Raw genomic sequence first — 23,591 nt, 5'->3', positions numbered from 1 at the left:
GTAGATTTGAACGGCATTGTTATGACGCCATGAGCGCCAAGGTGACCTTGAAATACTCTCCCTGAAGTACTCTCATTTTCTTGAACCTGTAGCGTATAGACTACAAGGGTTTTGGTCTTATGAAGGGCAGGGCTGTAAACTGCACCGAAAAAGCTTCAGGATAGGTAGTTCAGCTCAAACCCCATAGAAATGTGGAACACCTCGCTTTCAAGATAGCTCAGCTGAGCTTTACGTAACCCTTCAAGAGCTCTCACGTTTTTTTAAATTGTCGAGCAAGTGCAGTAACCCGTGCTACCTGCCACGGAACGGTTTTTGCACGCAGAGTCTGGGAAAGTCGTTTCCGCAAAATAATTTGGGAGAGGGGGGCTGAGCAGGCGCGAAATATTAAGTCCCCTCCCCCCCCCCTTCACCGCCACACTCAAGCACACACGCCCCCAAACGGGTTTCTCCTCGTATTACGCTCACTTTCCTTTTTAAAGTCAGCAACATTAAGTCCCTTCCCCCAACTAAATAGAGAAGTACACTCCTGCCGTTGTCCTTGTGGGGGGGGGGGGGGCGAGGTCTGATCTACTCAGGTGCATCCGGACCACACCGCGTCCGTCCCCCTCGCCTGTCCCCCCTACCCCCCGCCACCCCGCCCCAGTCCCAGATCCGCTTTTCCACAGGTCATATCGGTACCTACAAGTACGCAATCGCAACACTAAAGCCTTCCGCTCTGTCGATTAACCTTCAATGCGCTTCATTCTGCTTGGATACAGTGTACAACACCCCACCCTGTCGTTGCGTTTTTGTCCAGGCATGAGTTCAAGTTCATCTCATTTAGTTTGTACGAACTACTCACATCTATCCACCCCTTGCCGTAGTCGACCCGACTGTGTACCAGCGCCACTCTTAGCGTCTATTTTGTCTGGTTTTGAATGTATGCTAGCAAGTGCGGTAACTGTGGTTGTCGATGACGTCTATGGTACCTACTTAACCGTACACCTCCCGCTGTTGTAGCGGCCTTCGACAAGTATTTCCCTCCCGGCAGGTACGGCCCCAGTAACCAGTTGCACAGCACCTGCTAGTCGACTCGGTACACCAACCAGCGCTCGCTGGTGTTCCACATGCGGAAGCACCAGGCGCCTGTGCACGTGCCCCGTGTGTGGCCGTGTGTGCAGCAATGGTGCACAGTCTGCGCCGCCACATGTACACCCGTCCACAAGATGTCCACCGGCCAGGTGTCGGCCGTGTTGCGGCAGCGTGGTCCTGCGTGTGCACGGCTCGTTTGAAGGCATCCCGTGAGTCGGCAGCGGGCGGCGTGGACGGGTGACAGTGAGCGGGCGTGGACGGGTGACAGTGAGCGGCGTGGACGGGTGACAGTGAGCGGCGTGGACGGGTGACAGCGAGCGGCGTGGACTGGTGACAGTGAACGGCGTGGGACGGGTGACAGTGAGCGGCGTGGACGGGTGATAGCGAGCGGTGTGGACGGGTGACAGTGAGCGGCGTGGACGGGTGACAGCGAGCGGCGTGGACGGGTGACAGCGAGCGGCGTGGACGGGTGACAGTGAGCGGCGTGGACGGGTGACAGCGAGCGGCGTGGACGGGTGACAGTGAACGGCGTGGACGGGTGACAGCGAGCGGTGTGGACGGGTGTCAGCGAGCGGGCGTGGACCGGCGACAGTGAACGGCGTGGACGGGTGACAGTGAGCGGCGTGGACGGGTGATTAAGCGAGCGGTGTGGACGGGTGACAGCGAGCGGCGTGGACGGTGACAGCGAGCGGCGTGGACGGGTGACAGCGAGCGGCGTGGACGGGTTGACAGTGAGCGGCGTGGACGGGTGACAGCGAGCGGCGTGGACGGGTGACAGTGAACGGCGTGGACGGGTGACAGCGAGCGGTGTGGGACGGGTGTCAGCGAGCGGCGTGGGACCGGTGACAGTGAACGGCGTGGACGGGTGACAGTGAGCGGCTGGACGGGTGACAGTGAGCGGCGTGGACGGGTGACAGCGAGCGGTGCGGACGGGTGTCAGCGAGCGGCGTGGAGCGGGTGACAGCGAGCGGCGTCGACGGGTGATACGGTTGCGGCGGGATGGCTCGGATGGCAGCTCGGAACCGACCACCCAATCAACGAACAACTGCAGTCGTGGAGGGGATGTGTGTACCTGGCATTACGGACTGATGTCGTAGTTGTAGCGGTCATGCTTGTACCGCGTGCTCGCTGCGAGACTCCCGTCCGGTACGGCGGGTCTCGCTGCGAGACTTCCGTCCGGTACGGCGGGCCTCGCTGCGAGACTTCCGTCCGGTGCGGGTGGAGGCTCGCTGCGAGACTCCCGTCCGGTACGGCGGGTCTCGCTGCGAGACTTCCGTCCGGTGCGGTGGGGGCTCGCTGCGAGACTTCTGTCCGGTGCGGTGGAGGCTCGCTGCGAGACTTCCGTCCGGTGCGGTGGGGGCTCGCTGCGAGACTTCCGTCCGGTGCGGTGGCGACTCGCTGCGAGACTTTCGCTTAGTGCGGTGGGTGTTCGAGCTGGCTGTGTCGTGTGATCACTGTTCAGAGCTTGCGAGGCTGCTGAGACAGGATTTCGAGTGTGTGGGTACCGGCAACAGTGTGACCTGGTCGGCCAGTGCAGCCGATAACGGTGGTAGTGTGTTTCTTCATTTATTGCTGCTCCGTGCATGTGCATGTTCTGAATTGTCTTTTAGATCCTTGATGTTCTTAATTGCACTTGCGCGCAATCGGCGGCGCCGTACTCTCATCTCGCCTGAGCTGTCTGATCCGCCCTTTTCATAGTATTCCGTCCCTTTGTGTTCCCCCCTCAGTTGAAGTAATGGAAGCGACGCCTATGGAGCGATGTACAGACCTGTTATTGCAGATTTAAGTTACGTATCTGCTGGGAGAAAGGTGTCCTGTGATTACCGTTTTGTGCTTGTGGCCCATCTTACTTGCTTTTTAGTGAGATCATGCTGGGTGGGTCAGCTTCTGATCGCATCGGGCGTCAGCCTTGGAAGGCGTGGCGTATCTTTGTGCGGTTGGTTACAGCCCCAATGTGTGCAGACATGAAGTGAAACTGTCTTATAATATTGTGAATATGTAATTTTCGCTTGCTTGCATCCTTCTACCTTCATGTTTGTCGATCGGAATAAATTGTCAGATCTTTTCCGCTGCTGGCAATCGTACACATCATATTTAATGCATTAAATTAGCTGATACGGAGCAACGAGGCTTGCAGCTGAGCGGAGACGTCGGAGCAATGAATGCCACTTAAATGACTTTTAAGGATGCCCTTGATGAGTGTTATCAGGTAGCAGATGCGGAGTCATAGATCATTGGTTTCGTCAAGCTATGTGGAAACATTTCTTGCGTTAACGTGAGAGGTAGGTGAACAAGGAAGGCCCTTCTCATAACGGCCATTGGCGGTAAAGTCGTGGACTGGGTACCCCCAGAGGTCAGGGATGGTTTTAGGACCGCACTCCTCTTCCGCTCAAATATCTGCTCAGTCTTCACCAGGGTTGTCGACTCGTGTACCTGACTGTGTTGGAGAGGGGTTGTAGCGGGGGGCACAACACCCAAACCTTTCCCAAATGTGTGTTTTTCAATCAGCTCGGACCACTCTATTCTATTAAACAGGAATCTTTTTTAGCTTTGTCGCATATATCAACCAAATCTCCGCGTAATTTATGGGTTCCTCGTTTATCCCTTCACATATCATTTTCACAGCGCCGGTGACGAAATAATCATGATAGCTTGCCTTTAACGGAAATTGCAACTTGAAAACAAGCCAATGATGCTCAATCTTCTGTTGACCAGTTTTAGCTCATTCCGAAAGTTAATTGGTGGACAAGTTGAGGTGTTTGGACGATCGTGAAACAAGACTGTGAGTATCAGTAACTACTCACATGGTCTCACTTTCTCCACCCGGCATCACAAGTTTGTTTTTTTTTTAAAATGCAAGCATCACACCGGTGGCTCGGCCGCCTATACACAAAGTCAGCAAATGTACGGCACAGGACACAAGACTAGCCCAGCGTAAGGCGCTCACCGAAGCGACGTTAAACCTCATCACTTATTAGTAGTGACGAGATCAAAATGTTTCACAGTATAACTAACGAATTATGGTATTTCGTAGGTGTCCAGGTACATGTATGCACAAACATTAGGGAGTGTTCTTCAAGGATTTTGAACTGAAGTAGCCATCTTAAAGATTATCCGCTTTAGTTGACAGCTAGCCTGCCCTGCTTAAGATGTAAACCATTCTAGCTTCTGAGCTACACGCCCGCCAAAAAGGTGTAGGCTTCAGACTGTTCAAGGTCACCCAGGCATCCATCGCTATAATAACGTCATTCAAATCCTGTTATTCCATCGGCCATGCGACGATCAGGATCAAGACATAAACAGTTGTCAAGTCGTTCATATCTGATGTACGTGAGCACGATTTCTGGATATAACGACTGTCAGTTGACTCTCAAGCGATTCCGAGCCAAGTGCGATGGCGCAATCCAACATAGACGTGTTGAGGAGCATATTTGCTTAATAGAGAAATTGTGCTGTTTAACGCAACGTGTTCCACTTTCAAGTATACTAGTAGATATAAGTGAGCTTACTTCAACAAATCGCTCGCTTACTTCAATGTCTTAAAATGTGGAACATTTCCTTTCATGAAAACAACACTGATATTACATGATTTCGACTTTGGCAAGGATGTGATATTTGAACATAAGATCTCAAGATGTGTTGTGTAATTGGTTTCGGGAAGTTGATGTTCCAATAAAAGAAGTGGGGAAAATGTGACTCTGTTGTCTGAGGTTGGAGTCACGAAAGCCATGAAAACAGCAAGAAAGCAGGTTAGGATCGTTAACAGCTGAGATGACCATTTTTAAATGATTACGAAAGCTGACCCAGATCTTGAAATTTAACTTCGCTCATATTAAATTTGGAACAAATTTGGCTTACTTGATTTTAAAGATGGACAATTTTGGGGCTTCAATTTGTATAAGTTATCAGAACGTACTTAATTTGAGGAGCATTGTAGACAGGGCCGTGCATTACTGCGTGCGAAGGCTCTTAGGCTTGGGTGATGTCATTTCTTCGATTTTGCAATATCACAGGAAAAGACATGGGCGGGTGCCCAAACCAACATTTCGGGCACCACTCAACGTTGAAGGGTGCATGACTTACGCAAGAGAATGTAAAGCGACACACGTGTTTTACAGCCAATGCTGATGACGGTAGTTAACTTTGGTTCAAAATGTACCAAAGTTAGCTACTGGCACCAACAAAAACAACTAAAATCAGTGAAAACAGTGGCGTCACGGAACTTGCACGGTTCTTGGCATGCAAATTGTCATCTCTTTGTATTTTTCCAAACAGCCACTGTACTTTTAGTCGTGGCAGTTCTGCTTTCCCCGATGCATCGAGCCCCATGCTATTTGCGTCCATTGCGTCTAATTGCGTCCAACCCATCTATTTCGGTTCTTGACAGTGCTTGTCCTGAAATTCTCCACTGTTGATGTCATTACATGTGGAAAATTTGCTGTTAAATGCATTTTACGCTCCTTTGGGATGTTTTGAACTTCAATGGCTGAAGGTGACTTTGCACGGTTTTGGATGACTCAGTTTTTCACGACTCAAATTTCAATAACTGGTAATGGCTTTCAGCATCAATGACTCCACCTCCTCCGTTACGACTTTTCACCGCAAATTCTGACTTAAATACATCTATAACGGAGTCGAAAAGGATCACCTTATCATCAAGCATTTCTTGTCGCAACGCTATTCCTCCCCGCCAGTGCAGTTCCCAGATCCGTAAGGACGGGTCGCAGCAAATAAACTTCAACTAATTAGTAAGCTGCGAATGAGGATCTGCTTTCCAGAGCCGCCATTTTCTGAGTTTTGGAAAACCCGCGCTCGCCGCGACACAAATTTTTAAACCCGCCCCACCTAGCAAGGAAAGTTCCCAAAGAAGCTCGCTCGAGTCCGCCAACCTTATTTTTTATTTTAACTGTGCATACTCAGCTTTGCCATATTCTTTGGTATACTACTAATGCCAAAACAAGATGCTGTAATGCAAACATATTTGTTCCCTAAAATATCTGTTATGGCCTACACTGAGAACTCATGCCTTTCATTACCGTCACGTATATTTGCGCCGTCATGATGTAAGGGCCACAGCAAGAAGCTGTAAATATACAGCTTATACATGCAATCTTCTTGGTTCCAGATGGCACCCCATGCAGTCATTTTTGACCAAGGCGATATCCGCATGGTCCTTTACAGAACGTTCTTGAAAAGGAGTCATTAATTCAGTCATTAAAATAAAAGAAACCTGAGAGCTCCAACCAGTGTCATCGTGTAACATTACTGAATCTACCGTTACCTGAGTTTTATCAGAGTCCTGCAGTCTTATCAAAAGTTCTGCATGCGATGTGAGTGTATGAGGGTGCAACTTTTGTAATGAAAGATTGACCATCCAAAACATTAAGATTTGCACTTCTAAGCTGTCAGTTGCTCAAAAGACGTTGACATAAACAGTAACACACTTGACATGGTATCCTCTCACACACACACACACACACACACACACACACACACGCACGCACGCACGCACGCACGCACGCACGCACGCACGCACGCACGCACGCACGCACGCACGCACACACACACACCACACACACACACACACACACATATATATATATATATATATATATATATATATATATATATATATATATATATATATATATATATGCATATATACATATATGTATCTATCTATCTATCTATCTATCTATATATATATATATATATATATATAATATATATATATATATATATATATATATATATATATATATATATATATATATACATATATGTATCTATCTATCTATCTATATATATATATATATATATATATATATATATATATATATATACATATATATACATATATGTATCTATCTATCTATCTATCTATCTATATATATATATATATATATATATATATATATATATATATATATATATGTATATTACCCATCATGGAAAGAATAGCAAGGCCAACATAATCCATGGCTAATAGACGTCACAATAACATCTTTCCTTTTGTAAACGCAGCAGTGGCCACATAAACAATCGTTGCGTGCACTGATCTGCATTCAGTAACGGAGCTTTGGGCCTAACTACAATGCATATTATTTTAATGCTGAATTTACACATTAGATGCCTCCAGTACGGGTGAAAATACAGTAAAAAGGAACAGCATAATGCCTACTAATCATAACAGTCCACACCAGAATGTCCACCAATCAGAACAGTACGCAGCAGAACGCCTACTAGTCTGTCAACCCAACAACTACTCATACGATATGGCAAGTTAATGTTGCAGGCAAAGTAAGCATTATGTCTGGTGGAAGACGAGAGCGCGATAACTTACTTCAGGTCGTGTTTTTGAACAGCTGATAACCTATTCAAACATGACTAGCAAATACGAGGTCGTCCGCACGCTACCTGAAGATCATCATTGGATATGCATCCGAGCTCATTTAGCAGCTGACTGCATAGACCAAGCTTGCTGATCTCTTTGTGCCGAATTCGTACTTGCATGCGTTTGCTTGAAATGATAGCTAGGCAATCGGTGTTGTCCTGGTGACTAAATATCAAAGCAGAGTATGCGTACAGCCGACGGTGTTGCTACAAAAAAATGTATATTGATACATAACAATACACAGTTAGCCTATGAGGTCTGATCTATAAGCATCATTGATCGTGACTGGAATTTCCGGAAAACAGCAAGACAGATATAGCTGCTCCTACACGCAAGCTCAATGCCAAACGGCAAGAGGGTTGTTTGTGTTGCTATTTTCCGTACGACAGGGCAAAGTGTGAGCTTTGTGAGGTTTTGGCGACTCACTGCTTCCCGTATATGCGTAAACGTTGGGAATAAACACTGTCAGCCGCTGCATCACTAACAGGAATAAGAAACATTGAACTATGTTGTCTATAAAATTTGAAGAGAGTGATCCACACTTGCATGGGATTTTGAAATGAAATAGGCATCTTCAAGATTATTTGATGCAGTTCACAGCCCTGCCCATCTTAAGACCCAAACCCTATTTGTTTCAGAGCTACACGCCCGCGAAGATGTGCAGACTGTTTTGGGATTTGGGCTTATTTGGGAAACTATTTCAGGGTCACGCACGCATTTATAACAACATAATAATGTGATTTAAATCATGCCACTCCGTTGGCCATGCGGCGATCACTGCCAAGAAAAATATATTTGTCGAGTCGTTCATATATGGTGTTAATGAGCACGATTTCCAGACGTAACGGCCATCATCGACTCCCAATGGTGTGCGAGGTGCGATGACGTAACCAAACAATGATATATCGAGGAGCATTTTTACTAAACATAAATTGTGTTGTCTGGGGCAGTCTTTTCCACTGAACTATGCCAACACTTATAAGCCAACCTATTGCATGATAGCTGATGCTTGTGTCAATATCTTCTAACGTGGAGCATTCCCTTGAGCTCTCTCTGCACGTGCGCCACGTAACACTTTACCTCTTCCCGGCAGGTACGGCCCAGTACCAGTGCAGCATCTGCAGTCGCTGGTACACCAACCAGCGCTCGCTGGTGTTCCACATGCAGAAGCACCAGGGCCTGAGCACGTGTCCCGTGTGTGGCCGTGTGTGCAGCATGGTGCACAACTTACGCCGGCACATGTACACGGTGCACAAGATGTCCGCCGGCCAGGTGTCCTCCCTGCTGCGTCCTGGTGGACGAGATGTCGCAGGGAGGTTGCCGGAAGCCGTCACTGAGTCCCGGATGAACCCAATGTTAGAAGTGCCAACCCGATCAACCTTAAACAGTGCACGGGAAATGTCGAAAGCGGAGTGATGACCGATCACGAGCCGAGACCGGCTAACAGTGTGTCATAATTCGAAAGGTGGTAGACGACACTTTTACGAACGATTCCTCTTCTTCAGTTTCGCTCTCTTTTCTTAACATTCTTATTCATGTCTAGCCTCACAATCTCACTCGCATGGGTCTCATATTCATGGATATATTTAGGTTGTCAACTTATTTCTTTCTCCTTTGGGGCTTTGGTGCAAACGCTTTGGTCTCCTCACCTTTTATCGAGGCCCTTTTTACGCTAACGGCCGGTCTTAATGGTGAGGAGCCCTGTTCGCCGTCTCACCGACCGCAATGTTCTCGGATGCTGCGCATGCGCATTGCACGCGTACTCGGTGCGGGTACGACCGCGTATCAGTGGCGTTATCAGCACCGGCAGGCTGGGTCTGGGTCAGAGGCCGAACCGCGGCTGCGCTGGCGGCGCCTGTGCCGTGCCGTCTGGGGCGAGTGCGGACGGCGCGAAGCGGGCGGGCTGGATCCGGTATAGATGGCGGCACGGCTGTCTGCAGCGGCGTCAGCAGGCCGTCAGCAGCGACCTCTGTCGGCTGTCAGCAGCGACCTAAGGCGGCTGTCAGCAGCGATCTCTGGCGGCTGTCAGCAGCGACCTCTGCCGGCTGTCAGCAGTGGCGTCTATCGGCTGTCGGCAGCGACGTCTGTCGGCTGTCAGCAGCGGCGTCTGTCGGCTGTCAACGGCGGCGTCTGTCGGCTGTCAGCAGCGGCGCCTGCCGGCTGTCACCGGGGACCTTGCATCTGTGTGGTGACGGCCGCCCGCGGCCTGGCGAGTAGCACTGTTTGCGACGGTTTCACGACCTTGACTTGACGTCAGTAGAGCTGTTGTTGGCGCGATGGTCCTCGGTTGTACTGCGGAGCCGGCTGATTTGCGGTGGCCTTCGTCAAGTAGAGGGGCATGCGCGCTGGCCAGGGACATGCAAGCTAGGCTAGATATGATTTCAAGTGATTTTATTCAAGTGATTTAAGTGCCGACGTGGCGCATGAATGCTGTTCTCGACAGCAATGCGTGGTGTTTGATCAGTATTTGCTGTTAGTGCAAGTGCGTTTCCAGCGTTCTACCTTTTTAGACTACTGTATCTTTACGCTACATTTGTTGTGTTATGCGACCCTTTTGATAGTTAATGGTTCTCCCGTTCCATTCTTCTGTTTGGAAACAATAAAATCGATCGGCTGTTGGTATCCGTGTTCCACCACAGCCGTCTCTACCACAGCTGCGTTCCACTACAGTCGTCTCTGCCACAGCTGCACTATACCATAGCTGCACTATACCGCAGCTGCACTATATCGCAGCTGCACTCCAACACAGCCGCACTATACCACGGCCACACTATACCACAGCCGTACTATACCACAGCTGCACTATACCACAGCTGTACTTTACCACAGCTGCACTATACCACAGCCGTACTATACCACAGCCGCACTATACCACAGCTGCACTATACCACAGCTGCACTCCGCCACAGCTGCACTCCACCACGGTCGGGGTCGCAGCTGTAGTCCAGACTGGCAGGAGCTGGGGAGCACGAGTACTGCGAGGCCATTATCGCCCGCGGACGCCATCTTCTGACGCGTTGCTGTCTCAGCTCAACGTTCGGAACGGTTAGCCGAAGCGGGAATATTACCAACTGTTTTATTTAAGCGAAAGATGACTTACATTTAGTATGTAAATCTTGCAACACAGGCGGAGTTAATGCAGGGATTCGCTGCATACCCAGAATTCAGCCAAAGCAAACAATACGGTGTTGCGTTTGCAAAGAAGAACATCCTAGTGTTCAGTGAGCTATTTCGATGCAATACTCACCCGCACATGGCAATGAAAGAAATGGCTCCAGCAGAAAATAGTGTAAACCGGTAGACAATTTCCGCGGCTTAACCCTTCTGAAAGACATCCAAGTAACGACCGCCGGGCAGCAGGATTGTTCAGGAGGTTTACCGTGTGTTCAGAATCACAGCTTCCGCGTTTTTGTTGGCAAGGCATACTCAGCGTCAGGTTATAAGGTCGCCGAGCACTGAGTGACGTCATCACAGTGGGTTTAGATGACTGGCGGCAGGAGTACGTGCGCTGCGCGTGACATACGACCTCGTACATGATCCTGGTGTTGGATGTTGTCCATGAAAAAAAACGAGGACAAGACCAGACGACCGGACAATGGTGACAAGGATCATGAACAGAAAAATCCGCAATTCGGTCTCAATGGTTGAGCCCTTCATGATCAAACGGAAGGAATATCCGGACCTGCTCATGTTCGCTAGGACACCCGTACCAATTACATTTTGAATGAGTATAAGACGCGTGAAATGTATCCATCCCTGATGACTCCATGTTGCGTTCAGATGACCTTGGTTGACCTTGCCGCCGCACGTCCACGGTGGCGGGTACCACAGCTCACTCAAATTCTCTGATCTGCAGAGCCACCAGGCTGCCGGACATCTTGTTCTTGCTTCCCTCCAGCTTGCCAGTTGCTGGCTTCTCGTATCGACCTGCCGACGAGCCATGAGCTTGATTGTTACACATGCGGCATTCTTTTGAGGATGTCAGAGGCGTTCTCTATAACCCACTGGCGCCGTTGTCATTGGGGCGTTACGACACAGTAAGCTTTTGAGGCTATATGGCGCCGCCTGTCTCTCATCCTTGCAGGAAGGGTGGACCCCGTGGGTAATCGAACTTTGTATCTCCGGTTTCTCGGACACGCAGCGCTCAGCGCAGACGCGGTAATCGCTTCACTATCGGCACCCTTAGAACCCACTGCTGGGGAGACTGAAGACGATGATGATTTGGGATTTCGGGTGCACAGACTGCGTTGGTCATATGGCGCCCATAGCCTACTTTTTTTAACAGATGCGTGAAAAGCGAGGAGGTATGGCTACGTCCGATATATTGCATGGAATTATATCTCTTCAAGATAACTAAAAATGTGGCCGTCATTTACTAAACTCGAGTCGTCTCCTAACATAGCGTAGAGCGTTTGGCACACGGAACCCTATCCAAAATGGCGCATGCGTTCCGATGCGAGGTGGGCACAATCCATTAGGACATGTTTACGGTGTAATGATCCCCGCAGCGAGGACATCGCGGTTGGTCTTTCCCACATAACAGGTATCGGTGAGTTGCGTATGTGTATCCTATTCTCAGGCGGCATAACGTCACTTCATCCCGCCTCACTTTACGACAGCTGGACGCCCATGGTCCCAACCGGGGCTTTATCTCCTTTAGTTTATTGGCAGCACGCGCATCCCAGTTCGCTTGCCACTGCCTTAACATGAATGCAGATACTACTGCACATAGGTCGTTAACTGGGACTGCCACAGTAGGGATGCGAGTTGCATGTGTGCCACGCCTTGCTGCGGCATCAGCTACTTCATTGCCCGATATGCCAACGTGGCTCGGTATCCAGCAGAACACCACCTGCTTCCCGGATTGGGGCAGTGTAGTAAGAAGAGTTAAAACGTTCTGAACGATGTGATGTGATGAATCCAAGTCCTGCAGTGCCAAAAGGTCACTAAGAGAGTCCGATAAAACTAGGTGTTGATCGTCACTGTCAACTTCTATGAACTGGAGTGCTTTAAGGATGGCTACTAGCTCGGATGTAAAGACCGATGCGTGACCAGGCAAAGCAAAAGACCGTGTGACAGGACCATGTACAAAAGCACATCCAACACTGGTATCCACTTTCGAACCGTCCGTGTAGGTCTTCTTGTGATCCGGGTACGACGCGATCAGCTCCAAAGACCTCAGCCGAAACTCATCCGGAGACATCCGCCCCTTCGCGAAATGGGAAAGTGAGACATCCACCGCTGGTGGGTAGAGCTTCCAAGGAGGGGTCTCAGGAATTTCCCAACGGATCACATGCCGTGTGCGAATACCACATTCTCGCAAGAGCATGAACATCCTCACACAGAAAGGTGCGATCCGATGTCCTGTCCCAGTCAGAAACGTGCGTATTGTTCGGCGGGAGAAGACCTACTTGTATGTTGGGCGATCGGGGAACTGTGCCAACTTACAGGCGTATTTCATGCCTAATATCTTTCTCCTAGTGGACAAAGGGGGTTCGTGGGCCTTAACAAGAAGGCTCGCTGTCGGAGAGGTCCTGAATGCACCTGTTGCGATACGTAAGGCAGTATGATGTATCGTGTTCAATGAGCGCTTTACTGACTCACAAGCGCCGTCATAAACAAAAGAAGCATAGTCGAGCTTGGATCTGATAAGAGAGCGATAGAAGGGAGAGACTGAAGCAGGTTCAGTTTGTACTAAGACCAGAAGCGCTAGATCTACGTGCGACACTATATACTATACTGGCGCATTTCCTATGTTACCAGCGGGGACAGGAAAGCCAAGAGCACAGAAGGACGTGCTACGAACCACTTTGTTTAAAGGGATTGAGTGCGTTTTTGCCCACAAAATGAGCTGGCTCCAGAAAGGGGCAGATCAAGGTAATAGAAGTCAGAAAGCAACTGGGGCAAAATGGTTTCATCTGCACCAATGAACGTTCCGAAATGCAACGCACCGTGTGCTTCCACTCCTTTAAGCACATTGTACTTTAACTTTCTCCTCTTACTTTCGTATTTTCCGCGTACTTTTTCCACAACCAGCTGACGCAATGTTGTTCTTCGAGAAGTTAACAAAAATAGCTCGTTTGTAGCAGAGAACTCAAAAAAGATTTCCTTTGTATCGCATTACTAAGTTATACCGTTATAGCATGACATTTGATGCCTACGTAGAATACGCACTTTGTTTCTTACCTTGATGTTGAAGTCAGGTGGTTTCTATGGCATGGTTTGACAACAGCCTTGATGAACTACTCACCTTCATCGACCAGCATTGCCAACTGCCTAGGCTCCAAAGCTAATGATTACTCAAATAACGGAATAATGACCAGTGGCGTCGCTCATAGTGCTCTGATAGTGATCTAACGTGGTGCTCTGACAGTGCTCTGACAATGGTGCTCCGACCTGCTTGTAACTTAAATAAAAGCACCATGCCGCATTCCAGTTCAAAAAGGAAACCTGTGCAATGCAGCTTTTCTGATTAGCTTTTTGCAGGCATTGGCGATACCAGACGTGGTCTGTACCGGCTTCTGACGTGCAGAGTAAAGTTCGCGTCGGATTGGACGGGACGCATTCGGTGTAAATGCAGGGGAGATAGAAGAGATGCCTCCAAATGATGCCATGCAGATGGGAGAAAGCATCACATTTATTGCCACTGATTGATGCCTTGCTGGTTAACTGCGTTACTCCCACCGTGCTACTCACACCGTGTTACTCGTATTGTGTTACTGGTACCGTGCTACTCGTACCGTGTTACTCGTGCTGTGCCACTCGTGCCGTGTTACTGGTACCGTGTTACTGGTGCCGTGTTACTCGTACCGTGTTACTCGTACTGTGTTACTAGTACCGTGTTACTCGTACCGTGCTATTCGTGCCGTGTTACTCGTACTGTATTATTCATACCGTGCTACTCGTGCCGTGTTACCCGTCCTGTACTGTACTCATGCCGTATTAATCGAACCATGTTACTCGTACTGTATTACTCCTGCTGTGTTACTCGTACTGTGTTACTCGTACCGTGTTTCTTGTACCGCGTTACTCGTACCGTGTTACGCGTGCTGTGTTGCTCATACCGTGTTTCTTGTACAATGTTACTCGTACCGTGTTACTCGCACCGTGTTACTCGTGCCGTGGTATTCGTGCCGTGTTACTCGGACCTTGTTACTCATGCGTGTTACTCGTGCTGTGTTGCTCTTACTGTGTTACTCATATCGTGTTACTCATACCGTGTTAATCAAGCCATGTTACTCATGCTGTGTCACTCTTGCTGTGTTGCTCATACCGTGTTTCTTGTGCCGTGTTACTCGCACTGTGCTATTCATACTGTGTTACTCGTGTTGTGCTGCTCATACCGTGTTACTCATACCGTGTTACTTGTACCGTGTTACTCGTGCCGTGGTGCCCGTGCCGTGTTACTCGTACTGTATTGCTTATATCATGTTACTCATACCTTGTTAATCGAACCGCGTTACTCATACCGTGTTACTCGTGCTGTGTTGCTCATACCGTGTTTCTTGTACCGTGTTACTCGTACCGTGTTACTCGCACCGTGTTACTCGACCCGTGGTATTCGTGCCGTGTTATTCGCGCCGCGTTACTCGTACCTTGTTGCTCGTACTGTGTTAATCATGCCGTGTTACTCATACCGTGTTAATCAAACCGTGTTACCCATACTGTGTTACTCGTACTGTGTTGCTCATACCGTGTTTCTTGTACCGTGCTACTCGTACCGTGTTACTCATACGATGTTACTCGTGCTGTGCTGCTCATACCGTGTTACTCATACCGTGTTACTCGTACCGTGTTGCTCGTGCCGTGGTGCTCGTGCCGTGTTACTCGTATCTTGTTACTCATACCGTGTTACTCGTGCTGTGTTGCTTGTACTGTATTACTCATAACGTGTTACTCATACCATGTTAGTCGTACTGTAGGGCTCGTACTGTATTGCTCATGTCGTGTTACTCGTGCCGTGTTACTTGTACCATGTTACTCAGAATACTGTCACTCAAAACAGTATCACTTGTCGATGTTAGCTTACTCGTATTGTGGCATTCAAACCCTATCACTCATGCCTGGGCGATGAGAAAGGCTAAAGTAAGAAAGCCTTTGAGCTCCTTGTTGTTCGGCGTTATGAGAGTAGACTTTCCACGTTGGCACTGGCCAACACTCAGTATGCCAGGAGGTCCCGGTTTGGTGACGTTGTACCAGGAGGTACTGGTCCGATGACGTTATCAAGCAAACATGGATTGCATTGTCAAGACAAGATGTTTCGGGGGCCATGCTGACTGGCGACCAACACCACAGCCTAAAACGTCGTGCATTGACAAGATTTACAGTGCTTGCAGGATGACATCGCTTCAATCTCGCCCCAATTCGCCGCTTTTCATAATGTGAACTGATAAGGGGCGATGCGACCCTCCTGGTATTTCAAAAGTAATGACGGCAGGGCTCAGTGGAAAACACCAGGGAATTTTTCTCAACGAGGTATCCGATTGGCACTGGGTCTGATGCTGTTAGGTCAATCAGCCTCATTATGCCAGGTCCAAATCATTTTTTTGTAAAATCGTGCTTTTCAGCTTTACATCATACATACGAGACCACGCATTGTGGCGACACAAAACCTAAGCAGGTGCGTATTGTGCTCCATTTTGAGTACGATGGTCTATATTTGTATGTGCTCTGAGGAAGTATTTGTGATATACGTCTCCGTTAAAGATGCTGTTCCACATTTGTATGAGGTCTTGAACTGAACTAGCCAGTTTGGAAGTCATTTGGTGCAGTTCGCAACCCTGCAACTCTTAAGACCTAAGCCACCCTAGTTTATAAGCTACACCGGAATGCCCATGTGCTCACTATTTCGGGGAGACTATTTCAAGGTAAGTCAGACATTCATGATATCAAAATGTCGTCATTGAGAGCCTGCCATTTCATGAGCCATGCGGCAATCAAGGCCGGGAAAATATAATTATTTTCGAGTCGTTTATATCTGATGTTCGTGGCCACGATTTCCAAATACAACAGCTGGCAATCGGCTCTCAATCTACGTGCAAAGAAAAATAGCGTACTCATACAGTGACGTAATGAGAAACATATTTGCTACACATATCAATCTTGTTTTCTACAGCAGCCTTCTTCACTTAAAAATATTCCAGTTGTTCTTAAGGGCTTATTTCGTTGCACCTGATACTTGTTTCAATATCTTCAAATGTTGGACATTCCTTTTAACGTAACAACGTCGGCCCGCCACGCGTGTTCCGCGGCATCGTCGGCTGGCTCCAGCCGCCCGCTCAGGTGGTAGACCGTCGCGCAGTACTTCTAAAAAGCCGTCCCGGCTCCGAAAGCAGAAAAATGAACAGACATATTTTTGGTGTCAAAACACACGCCATGCTTGCCTAGACGTCCATGCATACATGCATATATACACAGGCTACTAAACAGTTGGACACGATTGCACGGCATACCGGATACGTATCTAAAAAGCCTTAGTGGGTCGCATTGACCCCTGCTTTTAGGTCGAGGGTTAATCAGTACTCCTGGCAGCTATATAAGAGTTCGATAACTGTCAGCATACGAAGTACGAGCTCATTATCACTTACACCTGTGTCGCTCATGCCGTGCTACTCACGCCGTGCTGCTGAAAGCGGTGTCATCCAGGGCGTGCCACTCAAAAGAATGCAATTAGAGCAGTCACTCGGACTGTCACTTATGTCATGTCGCTCACATCGCCTCACTTATATGGAATCATTCATTCCTGATCATAACGTCATGTCATTCATGTCATGTCAATCGTAGCGTGTAGCTCATGGCATGTCATCCAGAGCAGTCCGCTCAGAGCAGTGCCCTCAGAACGTTGCACGAGGAGGCACGCTCAGTTTGCAGCACGTCACCTGCCGGTCCTGGACGGACCGGGTGCTGCAGGAGGCGAGCGTGCAGGCACTCGGCGCCCAACAGCATCAGGCTGCACACCACCCCGGCGGCCAGCAGCAGAAAGGCGGAGGCCATCACCGGCAGGCCCAGACCCTGCGGGCACAGAGGGCGCCACCGTAGAGCGGAAACTATCAGCGCTGGGGAGAGCACATCTGGCGTGCAGGGCGCCACTGTACACCAGAGGTCACTAATACCACCGACAGCCCAGATCCTGCGGTTACAGAAGGCACCACTGTAGAACGGAGGCCACCGCCGTCAGGCCCAGGTCCTGTAGGTATAGAGGGCCGCTGCTACCCAGTGGCGATGATTACCACGACGCACATGCCCTGCGGGCGTAGAGACCGCTACTGTATGGAGAGGACACCATCGGTTGTAGTAGAGTGAATGTGACCATCAGTAGGCCCCTATTCTCCGCATATAGAGGGCGCCACCGTGGAGCGGCGAGCTCCACCGCCAGGCGCCGGCCCTGCAGGTACGCAAGGCGCCGCAGCAGGGCGGAGACGACCATGGCCAGACCAAGGTTTGGCCCGCACAGGTGGCGCTGATGAAGGGGAGGAGGTGACCACGACAGGCCAAGGCTTGGCCCGCACAGGTGGCGCTGATGAAAGGAAGAAGCGGCCACGGCCTGGCCCAGGGGATGAAGAGGACACTTCCGTGGGGCATGATCGCCATGCGATCCATGTAGGGGATATTGTTCACTGATCACAGTAGGCGACTCCATGGTCAGAGTAGTTTACTGGTCATTGACTTTTGCTATTACGATGAAGATGAAGAAAATATTCGATGAAGGCATGTTGCCGAAATATCAACCTAACTACGTTTCCATTATTCTCGTTTTTCTCCGAGGAATAAGGCTAATAGTATTGTCTTACGTATGTGAATAATGTTCCTCGCTGCTGCACTGAACAGCTTAGGTCATTTTTACCCAGGATACACACAGTTGAGATCCAGCAGGAAGACCCGCTAGGCGAGGGTCAGGAATGTGTATTTGAAATCAGGTTCATCTGTGTAACTGGTTCTCGGGGGGGGCTCTCACGGTTCTCCAGGTTGTCCTCACAAAGAGCCTGCATGTTCCAGGACGCAAAGCTTTATCGCGCGACGGACACAAAACTTGTGTCTTCACCTCAGCCGACCTCCCTCGCCCACCAGCGTAAGGGTGTACGTCAACCTCCGAAGTCAATGGCCATCAGCCTCCACCTTCAGCTTCAGGTTCAGCTCCAGCTTCATCAGCTCCTACCTAGGAGAATCCGTCTCTCGCGCTGAGGCTTCTGCTTTCTGCCCGCCATTTATCTCTGAGCATCGGCGTCGGCAGGCACGCCTGTCCTCGCGGCCCCTGACGCTGACGCCGCCCGCTGACCGGGTGTTCCCTACGGCCCACCGCTGGGGGCGTGGCTGGCTCCGCCCGACTCAGCAGCTGATGGTGTGGTGAGAGCGGGCTCTGATCGGCGTTTGTCGGGTTCACATGGGTCAGTGGATGACTTTTCAGGATGGCTTCAGCCTCTGTTAGCAGATTATTGAGAATAAGTCCGAAGCCTTTCCATTGGATGCATTTCTGGAACCAGAGCCCACGGTTTGCTCTGAGCAGTGCCCACGTTCAGAGCAGCGCTTGCGTGAGCCCTAGCTTTACTATCGGACCTTAAAATTTCGGTCCAGTGGCAGAATTTAGCGGCAAAAACTTTTTAACGTACCCTGATACCCGGTACGGTCTGCCCCGCCCTCTGACGTCACCTGACTTCCAGTGCGGCCGCCGCCACCGGCCGCAGGCCTTTCCAACCAGGAGCAAATGGCGAGGTGCACTACAAGACGCGTGGTGTGCACTGCTAGTCAGGTAAGTAACTGAACGGCTATTGTTTTTTTTGTTGTTTGGTCGATGAACGCAAATGCCCAGGGCAGACAGCGTCAGCCCTGAGGCGGTCCCGGGGGATGGAACTCGCCGTGCACGACCTGTTGCGCAGCGGCTTAGTCAGCTCTGTACTTTATTCAGAACGTTTCCCCGCCCCGTCGTAGCCCTGTTTGTGCTACAGCGCAGCGAGGCAAAGAAGAAGCCTCAGTAACGTGAAAAACTCCTGCGCGCTTTTCGATGCGTGAGCATCCAGTAACAGGGTTGTAAGGTGCGTTCCCAGGTAATCACGCCCTATGACGTCATAGGTAACTACGACAAGACGATCAGCACGGTATGTGCGCGTGACACCATGTGTGACGTCATAGGCAGCAATCAGGGAACGTCAGTTGGTAATGGGGAGCGAACCGCCGGCAGCGGTTGTTTGCAGTGCAGCTCACCGGTGCCTGCTGCAGGCCACAGTCCGGCCGGACCCCGTTGAGCCAGGTTCTCTGCAGGTGCTCCATGACCCCGGTCTCTCGCATCCGCGCCAAACTGTCGGCAGAGGACTGACTCATCTGCTCCGGTCCCAGACAGGGAGCCTCTCCGGTCACCGACAGGGGGCCTGCTTCGGTCACAGGCAGGGGGCCTGCTTCGGTCACAGGCAGGGGGACCCGCTCCGTTCACAGACAGGGGTCCTGCTCCAGTCATCGACAGGGGGCCTGCCCCGGTCACAGACGGAAGGTGTGCTCCAATCACAGACAGGGGGCCTGCTCCAATCACAGATGGGGGGCCTGCTCCGGTCACAGACAGGGGGCCTGCTCCATTCACAGACGGGGGGCCTGCTCCGGTCACAGACAGGGGGGCCTGCTCCAATCACAGACGGGTGGCCTCTCCGATCACAGACAGGGGCCTGCTCCAATCGCAGGTGTTGGGCCACCGAAGACAGGGCGGATGCCAAACTCATCGGTCAAAGCATGACGGCACCTCGGCGCTAAATGAAGCCGCTACATTTCTGGTGAGACTGTATTTACAGCGCACAATCATTTGTACTGTTCATGTCGCGGTCAACAGCACAGGTCAGTGAGAAAACGACCCGGCTAAATGTCATGCGAGCGAGCCTCGAGAAAGCGTTGGTGAGTGCATCTATCCCGACCGAAAACATCTCCGCCAGTTCTTCAGGTCATCTACCCTTTGCTCGCGCAAAACAAACAAAAGTGTTCCTGGGAAGATGTGCCCCATCACTCGCAAGTTACATGGGGAACAAAGCAACAATCTCTTGAGTAAGGCATGTAATGATCACTAAGGTGGCTGGGTTTCCTTCATTGTAGTGCTGATTTATCGCGTCCCATAGTGCAACGTTTGAATGTGACCATGTTGTGCTTACTTTCTGGCTGCTCATACCTCCGCACTCGGCATCACTGCCAGCCGGAGCTTGCGCACAGTACGCTAAGCGAACAGAGTCATACATTGGACGTTGTTACGTCATGATTTGCTTACCCAATCCGTCGCTATCGGTGTAGCTGTGCCAATAGCTATCCGCTACCCATTTGTAATCGGATGTTTCCCCCTATACAGATGCATATCATAATAAAATAGACTAGTTTGCATCGAGCTAATTACGCGTAAAAAAACGCAGGCATTAGCATTGCGTAGCACTTCTTTAAGTATATTGGTGATATTTTGGAAAGATTTTCCCTCTCCTGCCCATATTCCTTTCACGGCTGTAGCAATGTCAGCAAGTTTGGTTTGATCCGTACCCAAACCCAGCCCGCTGCTTACTCTATATTGGTACCCGTGGGCTTACCCAACCTGTGAAGCCCGTTGTCACGCATACAGAAACGGCACACACAGGTAGAACACTGCAGAGTGTGTTTTAAGCAACGTGATGGTAGCTACCGACCGGTAATTGAAGAATGCTTCATACGGTGAGTTCTTCTGAAGACCAATGGCCGCTTGTCTGACGTAGTAGTCTCGCTTGATGTCGACGACATCGCATTCCTTTTGTCCTGAATATGCGAAACCGGGGAATGCGTTTAGATGTACGCAATGTGCCAGGGGGTGAGTGTGCCAAGTGCCAGGGGGTGAAGTGCCAGGGGGTGAAAAGACACTTTCAGTTCATGTAAATCGTATTATAGCGTGGCGAATTTCGTTTCGTACTTCGGGGCATCGATAGTGCAGTGGTTAAGCTGCGTGTCTGGGAAACCAGAGGTACGGGGTTGGATGCCCCGTATGTCAAATCACGTCATGACAAAAGAAGCATTACTCCCCAGCAACTTACATACTCACATATCTAACTTTTTGGGCCGCGATGATTCGATGTCAACGTATTTTGCAAAATCGCAAATCGTGTTGCATCGATAAGATATAGGAGCTCTGGTCATAATATATGGTGAAAGATGCTACAAAGGATGCTAAGATGTTCAAAGTACGTACACACATCAAATAAAAGTAGCGCAGTGCCTTCGAAGACACATTGCACGGTAAACTGATAAGATCAAACCAGTGAACGCAAAAGGTTTCCAACTACACCACGACAACGGCACCATAGCTCGTGACAGGTGAAAGGTAGAACCTTCCAACTTCAAGCCAGCTGTGAACGGGCCTTGGTCCGGCCACGCACCATTGTAGACTCCAAAGGAGGCTGCCGTCTCGGTCTGTATGCGCCTCTTTCCCTCCGCCCCGCTCTCGACCTCCAGAATGTGGTCCCTGTAGACGCGCTGAAGTGTCTCGAGCGGCGAAAACTGAAAACGCGCAGGCGGGGTGACAGGGCGCCGCCGGCAGGCTCTCCAGGCTCTTCTTGAGCAGCTCTCTGCTTGTGACAGATGTGCATCAGTGCGGTTTGGTGGTGACGTGGGATAATGCAATGAACGAATTTGACCCCTTTAAGATGACATGATCCCTCGAATGCATTTGACAGGTTAGCTCCGTGAACAGGCCTTTCTATCTGGTTATGGAGAACGTGCCAAAAGTTACCGCGTGGGCGGCACCAGGAAGTCACACATGGGAGATACGGCAGCATAGATGCAATGCCTCGCTTGTCCTGTTACAACTGAACCTATAAAACAGAGACCTCATCAAAAATTATCGAAAAACATCTGCAGCACTTCGACACATGCGTTGCGTATAATTGTATCGATTTTCAAGAGAAAAAGCTAATTAAATCCCGAAATCAACCTCTTGAGCTGATGAACATATGTTAAGTATAAACAAACCACATGCATCTTTAACGTTGCACATCTGATAAGATAAAACCAGCAGTGCTATTGTCTTTTGTTTTCTGGGCCTACCCCCATCCTGTCGATTTTGTCTATCCCTATCGTCCTGGTATCGATCATGTCTGTCGGTTACGATTACCTGAGCAGGCCATTTCAAGAAAATGAGATTTCCGTCCTTGGAAAATCTAACAGACCTTTACTCGGTGAGTGGTGTAGGTGGTTGTGTCCACCACAATGTGACTAGGACTTCGTTTTGCTAATATCGAGCTCAATGGATATCAAGGTATTGTCATCACATATCAAGTTACTCCTCACCGATTAGTCATTTGACGCGCTTGAATGGATATTGGCTAGGTGATCTGCTCGGATGTCATGCTTTCCAATAACCACCCCGAGTGCGCAATCTGGTGACAATATGGCAGCTGGTCATAATTTTGCTGCGCTGGCAGCTTTGTTTTCCTGCATGCACTTCTCACAGCCATGCCGAGCTGAAACGCATTGGTACGTCCCATCTGTTTTTCGGCGATGGCCCAAAAAGCAGAAGCGCACCTATTTCTTTCTGGTATAGGACGCTGTGGCCCAAAGTCGTGAAATGTCACCGACAAGACTAGTCGGCAGTCATTCACCGTTAACTCTCTATTTCAGGGAGTAGCAGTGGCAGCGATGGGAAATGAGGCCCAATATCTCATGCAGCCATAATGATACAAAATGCAGATATCAGAAAACAGACAGAGATAGAGGAAAGAAGGAAGACAAATCAAGAAAAGAAGAGAAAAATAGAAAAGTAAGAGAATGACTTTGAGTTCACGTATTGAGCTCGTGGGAATAATAAGAAAACAGACAGAGATAAGAGGAAAGAGAATGAAGGAAAATCAGGAGCAAGAAAATGGAAAGATAGAAAAAGCAAGAATGATACTGATACTGAAGGATCGAAACAGAAAGAGAGAGAGAGTGAGAGAGAGAGAGAGAGAGAGAGAGAGAGAGAGAGAAGAGAGTTCAGAGAGAAGGCGAGGGACCGAGGAGAGAGAGAGAGATAGAGAGAGAGAGAGGGGAGAGAGAGAGGAGAGAGAGAGGAGAGAGAGAGAGCGAGAGAGAGGGGGGAGGGAGAGAGAGGAGAGAGAGAGGAGAGGAGAGAGAGGAGAGAGCAGAGAGAGAGAGATGAGAGGAGCGA

At 49.7% G+C, this 23,591-nt stretch overlaps 1 protein-coding gene across 1 annotated transcript in view; it reads right to left on the bottom strand.

The window, feature by feature from the left end:
* Positions 1 to 12,668, bottom strand: part of LOC119104338 (glutamate receptor ionotropic, kainate 4) — a 23,779-nt gene extending 11,111 nt beyond the window's left edge. The window contains exons 1-2 of the mRNA XM_037228034.1: positions 12,590 to 12,668; positions 11,302 to 11,392 (exon numbers count right to left, since the gene is read on the bottom strand). Of these exons, the coding sequence (XP_037083929.1) occupies positions 11,302 to 11,392; positions 12,590 to 12,668 (170 nt within the window). The remainder of the gene's footprint in view (positions 1 to 11,301; positions 11,393 to 12,589) is intronic.
* Positions 12,669 to 23,591: the final 10,923 nt, after the last annotated feature.

This window comes from Pollicipes pollicipes, unplaced genomic scaffold (assembly GCF_011947565.3).
Source record: "Pollicipes pollicipes isolate AB1234 unplaced genomic scaffold, Ppol_2.1 Scaffold_6052;HRSCAF=7182_pilon_pilon_pilon, whole genome shotgun sequence".
Classification (NCBI taxonomy): Eukaryota; Metazoa; Arthropoda; class Thecostraca; order Pollicipedomorpha; family Pollicipedidae; genus Pollicipes; species Pollicipes pollicipes.
Note: the sequence above shows the minus strand (reverse complement) of the source record. Positions and strands in the feature narration are given on the sequence as shown.